Genomic DNA, 18,727 nt, shown 5'->3' with positions numbered 1-18,727 from the left:
TTGTAGGCCTTGGGCCTCCTTTGTGCCTACTCCACCACTCAATAAGATCATGACTGATCTTTTATCTTAGAGACACTTGCAAGTATGACACCATATCCTTTGATCATTTTAATATCCAAATATCTATTGAACACAGTCTCAAATACTGTATCTCCATGTTCTGTATCCTGCAACTGCACCTCCATTTCCCTCTAAACACTGTAAATGGCTCAATACACTGTAAATGTCTCGATTGTAATCATGTATGGTCTTTCCACTGACTGGTTAGCATGCCACAAAAATCTTTCACTGCACCATGTTACACATGGCAATAAACTAAACTGAACTGAAACTCTTGGGTAAAAAAAATCCAGATTTTCTATGCTTTGGATGAAGAAATTTATTTTCCATTCAATGATGAATGGCCAATACCTGATTTTTGGAGGTGTGGTCTCTGGTTCTAGACACTCCAGCCTGGCTGACATCAACCCTGCATGTGCTCTATTTCTGTAAGTACTTTGAAACACACGTGCAATGAAGTTACTGAACTTAAAAAAAACAGAGATTAAGTATTTTGCTTCAAACAATTGCTATCAAACAAAGGGGCACTTAAAAGTTAAATCCACACTAGGACAGCATTTCTTGTGTATTTAAAGTAATATTTAAAAATATATAGTTTGGAATATTTAATATGTTCTCTTCCTTTTTCTGGTATTAGAAATACTATATTTCAAAATTTACAGAAGGGCATTATGAAATTTGTGGAATGCACAAATCATTTGCAAATGAGGGTTAACAGATATAAAAATGATACAGTGTATTTTGGTAGGAGGAACACAGATGGTACATTGCTTAGATGGTGCATTTGAAAAATAATAATTTTCAGATACTAACGCACTAATTGAAAGGTGTGCCACAAATCAAGAAGGCCATTGAAAATAAAAGCTGTATTAAACCATGATTAGACCATACTTTGTGTACTATTCTTGTTGCCATGCTCTGAATGGAATAGAGAGACTTGTGGATGCAGTCAGGACTTACAAGAATGATAGCAGAAGTGCAACAGAATTAATCTCAGGAAGAGATAACAAACAAGTGGGATCTCTTCACTCGAGAAAAGACAGGTTTGAAGTGACAATCTTGTGCAAAATTATGAAAGGTTTAGGATAGCATGGATAATGTACGAAATAGTATAATTAGAACCCATAAATATAATAATCACCTGGATATACAAAAAGAAATTCAAAAGAAACTACCCCAAAAGTGCCGAGAATGTGGAACTTGCTACTACAGAGAATAATTAAAGGGAGTAGTATAGGTGTATTCAGAGCGTCGAGAGCATAGAAACAGGCCTTTATGCCGATTATTTAAGGGGAGGTTGGACAAGCATGAAGGTGACGGGAATAAAGGAGTCACTAAGGAAAGGCAGAACAAGACACAAGTGGAGCATATTTTGCAGCATACCCCTGGTTCAGACAAAATGGCTACTCTCTGCACTGCTTGTAATATGCAATACTAGTTAATCTCTTATCTTACTTTTATTTTGGTTTCAACACAATTTGTCATAAATTAACACATTCGAAGGGCTGAATGGCCTACTCCTGACCCTATTGTCTATTGTCTATTGCCTATAAGTTATCTTCCCTTTCCTAGTTAGACTATGTGCATCATGCTGAATAGTTTCACAGACACATAGCATGTGCTTGCTCGGTTCACAAAGGTCTCCGATCTCACAGAGGGATTACTCAGCCTTATGACGGGCCATGCCGTTCCAAGTGCACAACAGACATTCTGTGGAAAAGTGCAACTAATGGAACAGTTGATGGCATTTGCCTCCCACTGTCGAAAAAAAACCCCAATACCAACAAACTAAGGCAAAAATAGCTCTAATATCATCACAATGAGACTGAATATGCTTTGGAATTTGAGTCATCATAATATTAACACCAACTGTATGCACCTTTATTAATATGAAAAAACTTCAAGGAAATTGTGGAAAAGGTGAATGTAATCAGTTGCATTTTAAGACATTCTGTTGATTTCCAAGCCTATGTGTTCTTCAGCTCATTTTCAATATTCAGCTAACCCCTGCAGCCCAAGATTATCATCTTTTTCCTGCACTTAAATAAAGTTTAATATCAAAGGTCTTTGCATTTATACTGATGGTACATATATAATGATCAAGTAACTTTTCATGTGGAAATCCAATATGATGGGTCTTAAGACCCTATTACTGAAACCCAACCAGATTTTTTTTTGTTATACTTTTTGACTCCCTTTTCTTGAAGTATCAGCAGGTAATTATTTTCACGACCCCCATTTCTTTCTGTAGCTTCAGATGAAATCATTACAGTGGCTTACCGTTAGTCAATTTCCTGTTCTCAATCATCAAGAACATCCTGATAGAAGGGCAAAAAAGTAATCTCAGCACATTGGCTGGAGACTATACCAATCTCAGGGCCAAAGACACACAGTGAATATTCAGCAAACAAAATGTTATTTGAGGCTAGACACAAAATGCTGGAGTAGCTCAGTGGGTCAGGCAGCATCTCTGGAGTGAAGGAATGGGTGACGTTTCGGGTCAAGATCCTTCTCTCCAGAGATGCTGCCTGACCCGCTGAGTTACTCCAGTATTTTGTGTCTACCTTCGATTTAAACCAGCATCTGCAGTTTTTTTTCCTACATGTTATTTGAGGCACTGCTTGAAAAACTCTGCTTTCACAAATGGTGCTTCACTTTGGAATCAGTTGGCCACCTCAGCAAGAATTTTATTAAAACCTGAAATCACTGCCCATCTTTTACAAAGTGCCACTTGCAGTACGACAAACAAATGCTATGAATTTCTACTTTTCTAGCCAGCACCAGAGAGACCTTTATAATGACAACCAAGGAACCACAATAACAGATATACCCTTGCAATACATTCAACTTATTTATTAACATGACGTTCATCAATTTCCACAGACTTGCTTCCTTTCCAGAGTTTCATTCAATAGGTTTCAGGCATTGCCATAGGCTGCACTGTTGAAAATGTTAATTTTTAACAATTAGAACGGGTGCGGCTCAATGTGGTGTAACAGAGCACTCTCAGATTGATGAGCCTGAAAGTCTGCCGGGAAATGCGCAAGATGTCTTTCTCCTTCTACTATTGTTGGTTATATATACACACTACATTTTGCAATTAAAAAAAAGTTGAAATTACACTTTTGACAGATGATTTCAGAAGTTCCACTACATTCACAGTACAACCTTGATGTGTACTATATCATATCTTATAATTGTGCCTCTTCAGTGGTCAATGACAGAATCTTCACGAATGAGATGCCCATATTGACAGTGGTTTTGTTATCCTTCATTCCAGTGTCTGTGCATCACAAATCATGCTGTTCCTGTAAATTTCAGCTCAACATTCAGTCTCAGAATGCATATTTACATGCATATGTACATAAATACATATTTACTTATTCAAAGATCTTATATTTGTAAATCACCTTTAATTTTGGAAAGTTTTTCAACTTATTAAGATGAAAATTTTCAAAGTGTGGGATGGGTTAAGTCATTGCACTAAATGCAGCGAACATAGACTAGGAAAATTAGTGAGTCTTACAATAGTCTTCTGCATTTGAACTAGCATTCAGAGCCAAGCTCCAAGTCATTGTTAACCCATTGCCGAAGCATGCAAGTATATGAGCTTACGCTCAACTTCCATGAGATAAAATGGTCCTCAACTTCCAATTCCACAGGACATGTCAAGGAATCAACGTCAGCACTATTTTGCAGCCAGGCCACCTTACTCAGCATTGAGCCCCTAATTACACTCAGCCAGCTCTCTTGGTCATGCCATGTTGCTTGTATGTCGCAAACAGGACTCCCAAACAAGACACTTTATCAAAAGAGACACTGGCCAGACCGAGGCAAACATGTTCTCAAAGACTGTTTGAACAAATGTAACATATCCACTGACTCCTGGAAAGAATATTCAGGATGGCATTAAGAATAAGAATAATTTTAATCAGCTGGAGACACACAAAGCCCAGCGTAAAAGAAGAAAAAGGTGAAAGATTTATTTTTTAATGTGCGGTTATGGATAGTGAGGAAGGCCGTCAAAGGATGCAGCTGGATATAGATCATTGGAGAACCAGGAAAAGAAAGAAGAAATATTTTGGAGCTCCTCAAAGGTAACATTGCGGGATGGGAGGTGAAAATCGTGGATGGCATTGACCAGAATCATTTAAAGTCAATCCTGTTCATTGGCTGATGTTAAAATAGTGCTGGAGGTAGATGGTGCTGCCAGTTGCATCGATGACCATCACTTAAAAAGACAAGGAAAGATCGGCCACCATAGTTACATGACACATTAAGTGCATCTTTAACTGGCGTTATTTCAGTGCTTTAGTGAAGGTGGATATATAATTACAGAAAGCCGTACTGATTCAGGAGACAACACATCATCAAGGTTCAAGGGCTTTTATGAGAAAAGGACATTAAGAGACAGGCTGAAACAGAAAGCACATGATTTTTCAAAAAGGGAAGTGATGCCAATAATGAAGGAAGAATGGCAACACAACTAGATAGAGTTGCAAAGAAAGCACATCATAAGCTTGCTTTCATTGGTTGGGACATTAAGTATAAGAGTCAAGAAAGTAAGATGCTTCTCTATACACTTTGATTAGGCTGCAATCCGAGTATTGCATACACTTTTAGTCACCCCATAACAGCAAGGATGTGGAGGCTTTGATGTGGATGCTGAAGACATCTACCAGAATGCCTAGCAGGCATTCGCCACAAGGAGAAATTGAACAAACCTGGATTGTTTTCTCTGGAATGCCGGAGGTTAAGAGGGGATCTGAAAGAAGTATATTAAATTATGAGAAGCAAAGATAGGGTAGACGGTCGGAACCTTTATGAGAGGGTGGAAAGACTGAGATTAGAGGGTATAGCTGTAAGGTGAGAGGAGGGAAGCGCAGGGCAAATTTATTAAGCAGAGGGTCGTAGGTTCCTGGATCAGGTTGTCAGGGGTGGCAGTGAAGGCAAATGTGATAATGGCACTGAAGATCCTTTAGATAGGCACATATATATGAAGGGAATGGAGGTATTGGTTGGTTTGGGGTTGTATAATTTGCTTATTTTACTGCTTTTATTGTTGGACTGTGGGTGACTAAATTTCGTCCAAAAAATTGTTTTTTGGATGACAAATAAAGATATCCTGAATCCTGAATATAGATCTTGTGCAGGCAGAGATTAGTTTATCTACGCATCATGTTCGGGTCAGCTTTTGTTGTCCGAGCGTCCAGTTCCTGGATTGTACTGTTTATTCTATGTTCTAACGATTGAAAATCATTGAACCATTTCAGCCAACATGTAGATCAGAAAGAGAAGCCGGGCTGGAATAGTGTAGAGATACAGCGCGGAAACAGGCCTTTCAGCCCACCGTCCACACTGACCATCGATCACCTGTACGCTAGTTCTGTTATCCCATTTTCCCATTCCACATACCAGGGGCAATTTACAGAAGTCAATTAACCTACACACCTGTGTGGCTTTGGAATGTAGGAGAAAACCTGAGCACCCTGAGAAAACTCATGCAGTCATAGGAAGAACGTACAAACTCCGCTCAGACAGCAAGCACAGTCAAGATCTGACCTGGGTCTCTGACGCAGTGAAGCAGCAGATTTATTGCTGCACCACAGTGCCCTCCTAGTGTTAAGGAGCAGGAGATGTGTCCCCCTGGGTAAGACGAGGTTAGAGAGAAAAGTTAAAATTGGGGAAATGTGATAAAGTCATAGTTCAGAGCTTTGGATTGTAGCAGAATAACTAAATACAAAGCATAATTTAAAAATAGTAAAAATCTTGCTGCCACAGTAGCACTTACACAATACAAAAATACTATCTGTACATTATGTACTTGCATGGCATTTTCTGTAATAGTTGCACTGAAATATTATAATGCAGAAACCAAAAGAATGTCACCAGTGAAATGCCACTGGAATTTTCTTGAACCTTAATTGGAAATCACTTTTACACTGAGAATCATCTAAAACAAGAAGATTTTCAGGACAATCAGGAGAATAGAGCACAGGAATTGGTCTTTTATTACTCCAAAGGAAACAGCACACGTCAAATGACTTACTCTAATATTGTCACCAACAATGATTCAAATTCAGAGCAAGTGATGAACTTATGAGCACATATGTATTGGGTAGCACCAATATTCACTGGAGAACATTAATTGGATATCATACTCTGGAAGTGTGTGTAAATAAAGTGGCCCAGATGAAGTCACTTGTTCTGAAGTCATGCACTGATCAACTGGCCAGTCTTTGCCAACATCTTCAACCTCTCACTTCAAAAGTCTGCTGTCCCCATCTACTTTGAGGAAACTTCCATCATTCAAGTCCTCCAAAAAGGTAAGATGATCTGTCTCAACCAATACCATCGAGTACCTCTAACTCTCAGCAACGGGGAGAAAATACAGGAGCTTGAAAGCCTGTTCATCCAGATTAAGACCAGCTTCTTGCCAAGATAGACAGCATCTCTGGAAAAAATGGATGTGACGTTTACACTACAATCTGTGCACCATTCTGCTGTTTTGCATTCAATGTTGTGTTTATTATTATATCTATCATTACTCTTCACTGTTTCCTCTACAAGCTTCATGCAAATAGGGGATTTCATTGCACGTGGTGTATTTCACAACAAATCCGAGTCTGAAATTCAATTCAAATCAATAATTCCCCCATTTTTATTGCCATTATTAATCAAGGTATGCAATGACAACATAATTGCAAATTAGATTGATAGTGACCTCAATAGTTAGGTTGATTTGCCCACTAATATTTACAGCCTTCTCGCAGGTATTGTAACATAAGTGGAAATAAAAGAGCTGGAGGAACTCAGCAGGACAGAGGACATTTTGGATCAGAACCTATTTTCAGACTAAGGAATAGTCCTTATCCACTCGCTGAATTCTTCCAGCACTGTTTTTTGCTCAAGATTCCAACACCTGCAGTCTCTTGTATCGCAATTTTAACGTGTGATCTGTACTATATTGGTTAGCACCATTAATAATTGCAGCATTGTCGCAACATTGTTTAGTTTGGAACCTGCAAGACTATCCATCTCTGTGAACAGCGCCTCTTTACAAAGAACCATGTCTTGACACAACAAACTTTTTTTACTATTCAAATAACATTTGCTTTTATTTCATATTAGTAACTATTTCCAAGAAAATATTTCTATTTCTGCGAAATGTATTATGAGACTCATAGACGGGGTAGAGCACAGCAGCAGTGGGACATTTTGAAACAGTGCCATTGAAGTGCCATTGACCTTCAACCTTGCAGTCAATTTCAACCAATAAGAAGGAAAGGTGTGGCAGAGTGGCCTATTGGATGGGGCCATGTTGAGGGCAAGTGTTTTGTTTAGTGTAGGTGCTGAGGCTTAGGCTTGAGAGGCTTCAGAAAGAAGGCTGTGGATCAAATAGGATGAGGTTATTCCCTTCATTTCTTGCACAGTAGTTGTTCAGGTACAAGTAGTAGTACCACACTACTTGTGGTAGTGCAGATACCGTGACAGGGCATTGGTATGCTACTCCTGCAGGATGTAGGCAGTCAGGGAGACTGCCTCCTACCTAAAGGTGGGTAGGCAGTCAGAACCTTTTCCCCCCAGAGTGGGCAAAGTTTAAAGGAGATGTGCAGGGCAAGTATATTCCCCTCACTGATTTCACTGTCCTCCATGTCCTCCTTCTTCGTGAAAACAGATGCAAAATACTCATTTAGTACTTTGCCTACATTTACTTATTCCAAGCAGAAATTCCTCCCTTAATCCTTGTAGCACAAGGATAAAGGGGGGAAGTTCTGCTTGGAATAAGTAAATGAAGGCAAAGTACTAAATGAGTATTTTGCACCTGTATTCACGAAGAAGGAGGACATGGAAAACAGTGAAATCAGTGAGGGGAATATTAATATGTTAGGGCAGCTCGAGGTCAAGGAGGTGATGGTGTTGGGGCTCTTGAAGAGCACTAAGGTCAATAAATCCCAAGACCTAAGGGGATCTGTTCTAGGTTATTGAGAGTGGCAAGAGAGGAGATTGCTGAGGCCTAATCAAAAATTTTAATATATCAGACCATTGAGTGTAGGACGTCATCTTGCAATTTTATATGACATTGGTTGGGCTGCATTTGGAGTATTGTGTGCAATTCTGGTCACCCCATTTTAAGAAGTATGTGGAGATTTTGGAGAGGGTGCAGAAGAGGCTCACCAGAAAGCTGCCTAGAATAGAGGGCATTAGCTTTCAGGAGTTAAACAAACTTGGATTGTTTTCTCTGTAATGTTGGACGCCGAGAACAGACCTGATAGCATGAAAATAAAATTAAAGGTGGGTAGGCAGTCAGAACCTTTTGCAGAGTGGGCAAAGTTTAAAGGAGATGTGCAGGACCAGTATTTTTACCATAGTGTGCTGGGTGCCTGGAACGTTGTGCCAGTGATGGTCGTGGAGGCAGACACGAGTATTTACGAGATTTTTAGATAGGCACATGGATATGCAGGGGAATGAAAGAATATGAATCACAGGCAGAGAAGATTGGTTTAACATGGCATCATGTTCGACAAAGACATAGCGGCCCGAGGGTCTATTCCTGTGCTGTACTGTTCGATGTTCTATCTCTCAAGATCTCAGTAAAAAACATCTTGACATATGGTATCAGGAGTGTTGATCAATGAAACTTCAGATCCTTTTTGGGTTTTTTTGCAATGTAGCAGAAGGGTATTGATGGAAGTTTTGACAAAAGAGGAATCACATTTGCCAAATCTAATAGGACCTCTCTCTTAAGGAACTATTTTTAAGACAGTGTTGTATAGATAAGAGAGAAAAAAAACATGTAACATATCCAAGATGAAAGATGAAAAGAGGAACGGAATGTACAGTGGACTCTTGATTAACCAGCAGTTGATTTACTGGCTGCCGGTTAACCATGCAATATTTCCAAGGCCCATGATAACAAAATTAAAAATCTGCCTTCAGAAACTCTTTAGAGAATGGAATTAAGCAACAGTAAAATTGCATTAACTACACCTAGAGAACAGTAATAATACTGGATTAACTAAAAGTGTATGTTAAAAGGTGATTAATCCTTCATATATATTGAAATTTATTTATACAATATTATATTCCACATCCATGTTGTGCTGTAAATACATATCTGCAGATTCTAGTAAACAGAAGCACAGTTTAAACCATTGAAAGAAACTTGGGGGTGCTTGAGAAACTAGATAAAGATAGTACAACAAACTCAAATAAGCGTGATTATTTTAACATACCATTATGATAGCAATGTGCAACAGGTTTGACACAGTTTAAAATTGTTTTCCTTTACAACACCCTTTTTTCTCTCAATTATTCATGGAGGTAAATAGGTGCTCCTCGATAATGCTGGACAATTGAAAATTGACTGTACATTCAAGATGGTTAACAATGGAAAACTAGATATGAAAGCAACTTACAACCAAATTATATAATCCATTAACTGTGACACTCTCCCAAATTATCACCAAGAAAATGATTTATAATTAACAGTTAAATAGAAAACCAGTCACAGAAATGTCTTTGGCACTTAGGTACTAATGGAAATTTTAAACCATGTGAAATTGCAAAAACCTTCAAATCACATTAAAACAGAAGTAAACAATTCAGCAACTCACATCTGCTTCGCAATTTGCAATCAAGATGGGCTTTTACCACAGCACTTTCCTGCAGTACCTCCAAATTCCCCGATTCCCTGAACATCCAAACATCTATTAGTCTTGAATACATTCATTCGACTCTCGAGTAGAGAATTACAGATTCAATACCCATTGGGTAAAAACATTTCTTTTAACCTCAGTCCTAAATATCTGACCCTTTATTATTTCACAGGAGAAATATCATCCCTGCAATCAATCTGTCAGGCCCGGTATGAATTTTGTAAATTTCAATGAGTTTACAAAGGTGAGAGATTATCTCAAGATAGTGTGGGCCCAGTCTACGCAATCATTTCTCACATAAAATCAACCCCCCCTCCTCCCCATACTTGGAATCAAACTGATGAACCTTAACTCGCCTCCTTTTATCAAAAGTATATACTTCATTGCTTAGGAAGACATACACAATTTACCAGATACGTTCTCATCACGGCCAAGTATGATTTCAAATTCTCTGGCAAGAAAGGTCAACATTCATTCCATGATTGCCATACTCATGTGTTTGGAGACAAATCTAATCTATAAATTTGTAAATAGCCGTAGGTCACCAGAGAAATATATTTTCTTTGTATCCTTTCTAGATTCTTGAAAAAACAGAACAAATAATGAACATTACATCTCCTAGAAAAATATAAGCCAAGAAGAGCAAACGTATTAGATGCACAAATAAGCAAAAGATGGTATGCCTTCACAGTGCACGCTAAACGAACCTGCACATGTCACCTTTTATGGCTTTTTTATTTCTTTGAGAAGCAGGAACCAATAATTTTCCAGATTTTTTTGGTAAAGTGGAAAAACAATTGTTACGTAGAAAAACAATGTTTTTCTTATAGATCTTATAGAGACATATACAATTATAAAAGGACTGGACAAGCTAGATGCAGGAAAAATGTTCCCAATGTTGGGGGAGTCCAGAACCAGGGGCCACAGTCTAAGAATAAAGGGGAGGCCATTTAAAACTGAGGCGAGAAGAAACTTTTTCACCCAGAGAGTTGTGAATTTGTGGAATTCTCTGCCACAGAGGTCAGTGGAAGCCAATTCGCTGGATGAATTTAAAAGAGAGTTAGATAGAGCTCTAGGGGCTAGTGGAATCAAGGGATATGGGGAGAAGGCAGGTGCAGGTTACTGATTGTGGATGATCAGCCATGATCACAATGAATGGCGGTGCTGGCTCAAAGGGCCTAATGGCCTCCTCCTGCACCTATTTTCTATGTAATATATTATGTTGTCAATAATGCTCCAAAAACTGTGTAAAGATTTTCTAAATGTTCAGGAATTTCTGTGATTAATGATAACCATGTGCAGCGGTAGAGCAGCGGTAGAGTTGCTGCTTTACAGCGAATGCAGCGCCAGAGACTCAGGTTCGATCCTGACTACGAGTGCTGCACTGTAAGGAGTTTGTACGTTCTCCCCGTGACCTGCGTGGGTTTTCTCCGAGATCTTCGGTTTCCTCCCACACTCCAAAGACGTACAGGTATGTAGGTTAATTGGCTGGGTAAATGTAAAAATTGTCCCTAGGGTGTAGGATAGTGTTAATGTGCGGGGATCGCTGGGCGGCACGGACTTGGAGGGCCGAAAGGGCCTGTTTCCGGCTGTATATATATGATATGATATGATATGATAAAAGGAAATAGTGAATTATAAGTAAAGCTTTATATTAAACTTGTGTAACTCGATAATATAAAATGCACAAATCTGAAAACACTGATGACAATTACATAATATTAAATAGGTAAATAATATCTGAATTGATTTTTTTTTAAATCAAAGATTGTTAACACTTTCCATACATACATGGAAATAAAAACAAATCAATTGCCTTCTGGGACACTGTATGCATCTTCCAATTGTTAATCCAACATCAACAATATCAAAGACTTTGAAATAAAGTGATAAAGGCAAGAATAAAAGGCCACCAAAACTGACTCAAATATTTATTATACTTGCTCATCCTGACAAAAAAGACCTGAGTCCTTTTAGCAAATAAATTATGCAAAAGAATAGCACCAAAAGCAGTACCAAATCAAAACTATAACTGGCAGATAACTTTCCAAAATCGGCAGGTGATCTTATACCATTTTAAATACAGTCTGAATGGTACACATTTTATAAACTTGTTGCAACTGCACTTTCAGACATTGTACTTCACTTTAGATGTTAGGGAAATTGAATTTGTAACCTACCTCAGAAGATAGACAGCCCTTTCAATATCATTGAGCTCTTCGTCGACTGTCAATCTTTCTATTTCTTCTGGCGTCTAAAAATATAAAAAAAAAAATTTTTTAAATTATTGATGTGGAACAGCTAGAAGGTTATTAAACAAATGTCAGATAAAATAAACTGCAATGGAAATTTTCAATTTTTACAATTGTTGTTTCTGAAATGTTTAGATAAGTATCTAGAATAGTTTATACATGGGGAATTTATTTTTTCTTAATGAAGAATTAAGTTAATCTGAATTGTCAGGAGTGAACACAGTTTTGACTATTTATTTGAACCGATGCTTCACCAGGAAAAAGTCATTTAACTTTAATATCAGTAAGGTAAATCGTCAATTAAATATAACATCACCGCTAAAGCCAGAACAGAAGTCCCGGGAAAAAAAGTGTAGAGGAACGCCAACTGCCACCAATAAATTCGGCCCTTTCCCTACTGATCTATTAATAACTAAACATACGTAGCATTGATAAACGTTATTGCTATTGGTACATAATCACTCTCGCTTCCCACATAATTTATCCACAACAAAATATACAGGTTGGAAGGAAATTTCTAAAGGCATTTTATGATAATAGCTGTTAAAACCGACTATACCCATCTGACAGGTTAAACATTACACTAACTGACAAGAGGCGGCCAAAGGACATAAATAACTGCAGCAAATGTTCTTTTGGCAATATTTTTTAAGGTGTCAAATCGCCACGTTACCGGACATTCAGATTAGATGTATGTGTTGTGAACAGCAATGAAGATACCCAGTTTGTACGCACCCAGAATTTGTTTTAATTATTGATAAACGCTGTTTCCCTCATTCCCACTGCAGAATTAACGTTAAAATGTCAACTGAAATATATTCTGACAAAATTCGTGATGTATGTGACCGACCGTATAAGTAAAACCTGGATAAATCTAACGTATAGTTGTGAATGTTGCTCATTAAATAACTACAGTACGGATACTCCATATTTATAGCATTGATTTGCCGTTAAAATGAATTCTGTAATAACGTGTTAACGGTAGCAGTGGCAATCGAACACTGCGGTTTTAATATTTCATGTGTTCACAATTTAATTAATCCATTTTAATGGATTAAAACAAATAATAACATTGGGGATTAAAACACATTTGATTGCATTCCGTTATCAAACATAGTCAATGCTCGTCTGAAGACATTTCCAGCGCGGTTGGGTCAGGAACCCAGTACGTTGCAACTGGACCATTCGTTTATTTGCTTCGTGCAATCGCGACAGCAGAGCACAGCACATCGTCTGCAATAAAAGCTATTAAAAATATGATTTATTATCCCCTGTCCCAGGTACTTACCTTCAGGTATCTCCGCACGGGTCTTTCAATGAAACTAAGTTCCTGCAAATCTTCTATTTGACCGAACAGATTCTCCTGGTTGAAATCCATCATTTTGTAACGGGTGAACAGCAGCGTGCGAGGAGGAGGAGGTGGGGAGGAGCGGGGGGTTAAATCAGTGCGGGGTGGATAGATCGGGGGGGGGGGGGGTGGCGAGAATGGGATCGGTGCGGGATGGATGGATTGAGGCAGAGGAATTAGTGCGTGTTGGTTGGAGTTGGTAAATCAGTGGAGGGGGGGTTGGTAAATCAGTGGGGGAGGAGAGAACGCGGGGGATGTCAGTGCGGGTTGAATGGGGGGATCAGTACAGGATGGATCAGGGGATCAGTACAGGATGGATGGGGGGATCAGTGCAGGGTGGATTGGAAGATGGGTCAGTACAGGATGACCAGTGTAGGGTGGATGGGGGTCAGTGCAGGATGGATGGGGGGTCAGTGCAGGATGGATGGGGGGGTCAGTGCAGGATGGATGGGGGGGGGGGGTCAGTGCAGGATGGATGGGGGGGTCAGTGCAGGATGGATGGGGGGGGGTCAGTGCAGGGTGGATGGAGGGATCAGTGCAGGGTGGATTGGAAGATGGGTCAGCACAGGATGAATTGGGGGACCAGTGTAGGATGGATGGGGGTCAGTGCAGGATGAATTAGGGGACCAGTGTAGGATGGATGGGGGGTGGCAGGAGAATCAATGCAAGGTGCTTAGGGAGGTCAGTGCAGGGTGAACAGATAGGGAGGGGGGAGTGTAGATGGGGAGGGGAGCACAGGGGATGTCAGTGAGGACTGAATAGAGGCGGGAATGGGGATCAGTGCGGGATGGAGAGTAGGGGTCCCAGGATAAGGGGGGTGGGGGTGGAGGGGGCGTACAAGAGAGAGGGGGGGGGGGCAGAGGCGGTGGGGAGGAAGGAAGGTCAGCGCTCCTCGGACAACGCCAGCATCATCGCCCCGCTGCCTTGGCCGTTCCTGTCCACCGCCAAGTGCCGCCGCCAAAGGGGGAGGCAGTTGGGATCTCCTCGCCGCCGCCTCCTCCCCTCCTCCGCCAGCCAACAGCAAGGTGCGGGGCCGACGGGTGCAGGTGCTTCAGACCACGGGGGGGGGGGGGGGCCTCCCCCTTATCCCTCCCTCCTCCCGGCCTCGGCGTGCGGGAGGGTTTGTTTTGAAAGCGGTTGTCGCCGTTGGCGGAGTGGGACGCAGCGGCCGCTGTGAGGGAGGGAGGGCGGGGAGCGGGAGGAGGAGGAGGAGGTGATGGTGGAGGAGGAGGAGGAGGTGATGGTGGAGGCGGAGGTGGAGGTGGAGCCGCCGTCGCCGCTGCTGCTGGTGCTGTGCGGGGCCCGTCATTCGCCCCGACCCTCCGTCACCCCGCACTACAGCCGTTGCCCCGGCAACCGCGGCCTACTGCGAGCGCCGGCCCACAAAGCCTAGGCGCTCCGCGCGCCCATGCGGCGGGGCGCGCCCCCTCACCGCAAGTTCGCAGCCCTCTCATCGAGACGCGCAAATGCTGGAGTAACAGTGGGACAGGCAGCACCTCTGGAGAGAAGGAATGGGTGACGTTTCGGGTCGAGCCCCTTCTTCGGACTTCACCCTTGTTTGCATCCCCTCTCTCCCCGTCCACCCTCCACTGTCAGAGTGAATGAAGCCCAACGTAAATTGGAGGAACAGCACCTCATATTTCACTTGGGCAATTTACAACCCAACAGTGTGAATTTTGATTTATGTAAGGTTAAGTAAGTAACCCTTGCATCCCCTATTCTCTCCGTCCTCCGAGTGAGTGAAACCCAACGTAAATTGGAGGAACGGCACATATTTCGCTTGGGCAACTTTGCAACCCAGCGGTATGTGTTGGTTGGGATCACTGGTCGGCGCGGACTCGGTGGGCCGAAGGGCCTGTTTTCGCGCTGTATCTCTAAACTAAACACTAAACTAAAGTATGAATAATATAAGAAAATAACTGCAGATGCTGGTACAAATCGAAGGTATTTATTCACAAAGTGCTCGAGTAACTCAGCAGGTCGGGCAGTATCTCGGGAGAGAAGGAATGGGTGACATTTCGGGTCGAGACCCTTCTTCAGACTGATTGTATGAATATTGATTTATCTGACTTCGAGTAACCCTTGCATCCTCCCTCTCTCTCTCTGTCCACTTTCTCCACTGCCAGAGTGAAGCCCAAGGTAAATTGGAGGAACAACGCTTGGGCAGCTTACACACCAGCGGTATGAATGAAAGAAGGTCTCGACCCGAAATGTCACCTATTCCTTTTCTCCAGAGATGCTGCCTAACCCGCTGAGTTGCTCCAGTTTTTTTGTATCTATACCGCGTTATGAATATTGATTCATCTAACTTCAAGTAACCATTGCTTTCCCCCTCGCTCCGTCCCTCGCCTCCCAGTTCTCCGAATAGTTTAAGAAGATAACTGCAGATGCTGGTACAAATCGAAGGTTTTTATTCACAAAATGCTGGAGTAACTCAGCAGGTCAGGCAGCATCTTGGGAGAGAAGGAATGGGTGACGTTTCGGGTCGAGACCCTTGCAATGGACCATTGGACCATTGCAGGCTCCACCTTTCCTTGATCATCGTTACTTTTTTTTGTATAACTTTCATTCATTTGTTCTATATCACCGTCTATATATCTAATTTCCCTTTCCCCTGACTCTCAGTCTGAAGAAGGGTCTCGACCCGAAATGTCACCCATTCCTTCTCTCCGAATAGTTTCACTGCTTGAAACATTTTACTGATTGTTTGCCTCGCTGTCATCTTCCCCTCAGCTAACAATTAACCTTCCTTGACCATCGTCCCATTTGATCTGTGTATTCACATCTTAACATTTCATATCTCTGTCACCCTCTCCCCTGACTCTCAGTCTGAAGAGTCTCGACCCGAAACGTCACCCATTCTTTCTCCCCAGAGATACTGCCTGCCCCGCTGTTTTCCAGCATTTTGTGTCTACCTACGGTTTAAACCATCATCTGCAGTTCCTTCCTACACACCACCCCCACCCTAGAAATGAACTTTCATTCATTTGTTCTATATCACCGTCTATATATCTAATTTCCCTTTCCCCTTACTCTCAGTCTGAAGAAGGATCTCGATCCGAAACGTCACCTGTTCCTTTTCTCCAGAAATGCTGCCTGACCGGCTGAGTTACTCCAGCTTTTTGTGCATATATTTGGTATAAACCAGCATCTGCAGTTCCTTTTTCCAGAGATGCTGCCTGACCTGCTGAGTTACTCCAGCTTTTTGTGCCAATCTTCTGTTTAAACCAGCATCTGCAGTCCTTTCTTTTCCTAACCATTTATTCGTGTTTCTCTCTATCTCCGTTCGCTGAAACAAACAAAAAAAACAACCAGGTCGTCACCGCAGCGCGCTTGCATATTAAAAAATCAGTGGCTTGCGTCAGTGCGGTGCGTGGGACAGGATCCCAGTGTGGGCTGCAGTTCTGTGATGACGACCGGCTGCGGGCAACGCTTGCGAGCAACATTATTCGGCCACAGATTCCCTATTTAAACCAATGGGCGCAATAATAACACTGGAAAAATACTGCATCAAATTTGCTGCTATCAGTGTGCGTTTTGGTTCTCCGGAATATGAATAGCTGGAGGGCTAATGGAAAATTGATGTATTTCTTTCTCCTCCTGAAGAAGGGTCTCGACCCGAAACGTCACCTATTCCCTTTCTCCAGAGATGCTGCCTGACCCACAGAGTTACACCAGTTTTTTGTGTCTATCTTCGGTATAAACTAGTATCTACAGTTCCTTCCGACACTGTTTCTCCCCCCCATGCTCTTCTCAATCCATCGTTGAAATTATTGATGGGGGTCAAGTTTCACGGTTCTTTGCAGTTTTTGGAAGTTACCCGAGTAGCAAAACTACCGCTCGGCAGTCAAACCCAGCTTATCCAGTATCTCATTATTAAAACATGCAATCCCTGGTAACATCCTGGTATCCTCTTCGGAGTAATTACATCCTTCACATTGCACGATTCCAACATTGGCCGAAGCAAAATTCTAGAATGAAAGCAAGAATCCCATGTGCCTTCTGTTTGCACCTTTGAGCTAGATAGAGCTCTTAAGGATAGCGGAGTCAGGGGGTATGGGGAGAAGGCAGGAACGGGGTACTGATTGAGAATGATCACCCATGATCGCATTGAATGGTGGTGCTGGCTCGAAGGGCCGAATGGCCTACTCCTGCACCTATTGTCTAATATATTTCTGATAGGGGGTGCACAATCAAAGTTCACCAGATTAATTCCGAATACATTTGATTTATCCTCCAAGAAAATATCAAGCAGTCTAGAGTAGTCCAATGCTCTCTTGATTTTGGAAGAATGAAAGGTAATCTCAAAGATAATGCAAAATTCTTGCAGGACTTAACTGGGTTGATAAAAGGATGAAATTTAACCTGGCAGGGGCCAGGGATTCAGGACTGAAATGAGAATCGTTGAATTTTCTAAAATTTCTACTCAAAGCATCAGTTGACTTTCAAATATTAAGACAATCGGGGTCAGTGCAGGAAAGTGGCACTGAGGCAAAAGATCAGCTGTGATCTTTCTGATCAACAAGCGCAAGGGGCAAAACAACCTCGACTGTTGCTCGTGTTTTCTCCAGCACATTCACTTCTTCCTTGTACTATGGTGATCAGAAATGTATGCAATACTCAAACATTGGCCTGATCACAGTTGTGTACTGTGTCAGTATAATTTACCTGCTCATACTCTATGCCATGGCTAATTAAGGAAAGCATTATGTCTACTCTTTTTACCATTTTGTTGACCTGTCCTATCTTTCAGAATTTGTGAACATTTACTTCCCTTGTTCCTTCACACTGCTTGATATCCTCCCATTAAGTAGATGAATGAATGAATGAATGAATAAGTTTATTGGCCAAGTATGTGCATATACAAGGAATGTGCCTTGGTGCTCCGCTCACAAATGACAACACAAATATACAGTTAACAATTAAGAATAAAGCATAAACACATCAAAACAATAATGTTTACTTGCCTACGTGTTGACTGTGTTCATCGTAGATATCCTGGCATTCAAGTAAGTACTTGAGTACAAATGTTAGAAAAGCTCCTGAGCAGTAGTCCTTTTGTATGTATAGTTTAGTTTATTATTATCATGTGGCTTTTCGCATGGGTTTTCTCCGAGATCTTCGGTTTCCTCCCACACTCCAAAGACGTACAAGTATGTAGGTTAATTGGCTTGATGTACGAGTAAAAATTGTCCCTAGTTTGTGCATGATAGTGTAAAAGTCCGTCTCATCCTCTCCGTTTTCACAGCATGACAGCGGAGGCGTTTGCCTGACCGTAGCATCTGGAACAGTCCGTTACTGGGGTGGCAGGGGTCCCTCATGATCTTGCTTGCTCTGGATCTGCACCTCCTGATGTATAGGTCCTGCAGGGGGACGAGTGTAGTTCCCATGGTGCGTTCTGCCGAACG

General features: G+C 41.5%; 1 protein-coding gene across 7 annotated transcripts in view; it reads right to left on the bottom strand.

Moving 5' to 3' along the window:
• ppp4r4 (protein phosphatase 4, regulatory subunit 4) overlaps positions 1-13,426 on the bottom strand; it is an 80,850-nt gene extending 67,424 nt beyond the window's left edge. For all 7 annotated transcript variants that reach the window (XM_078406811.1, XM_078406813.1, XM_078406815.1 and 4 more), the window contains exons 1-2: positions 13,260-13,426; positions 11,900-11,973 (exon numbers count right to left, since the gene is read on the bottom strand). In XM_078406811.1, the coding sequence (XP_078262937.1) occupies positions 11,900-11,973; positions 13,260-13,352 (167 nt within the window). In that variant the 5' untranslated portion in view covers positions 13,353-13,426. The remainder of the gene's footprint in view (positions 1-11,899; positions 11,974-13,259) is intronic.
• Between the last annotated feature and the right edge of the window lie 5,301 nt (positions 13,427-18,727).

Source organism: Rhinoraja longicauda, chromosome 10 (assembly GCF_053455715.1).
Source record: "Rhinoraja longicauda isolate Sanriku21f chromosome 10, sRhiLon1.1, whole genome shotgun sequence".
Lineage (NCBI taxonomy): Eukaryota > Metazoa > Chordata > Chondrichthyes > Rajiformes > Arhynchobatidae > Rhinoraja > Rhinoraja longicauda.
This window is presented reverse-complemented; position numbering and strand designations above follow the sequence as displayed.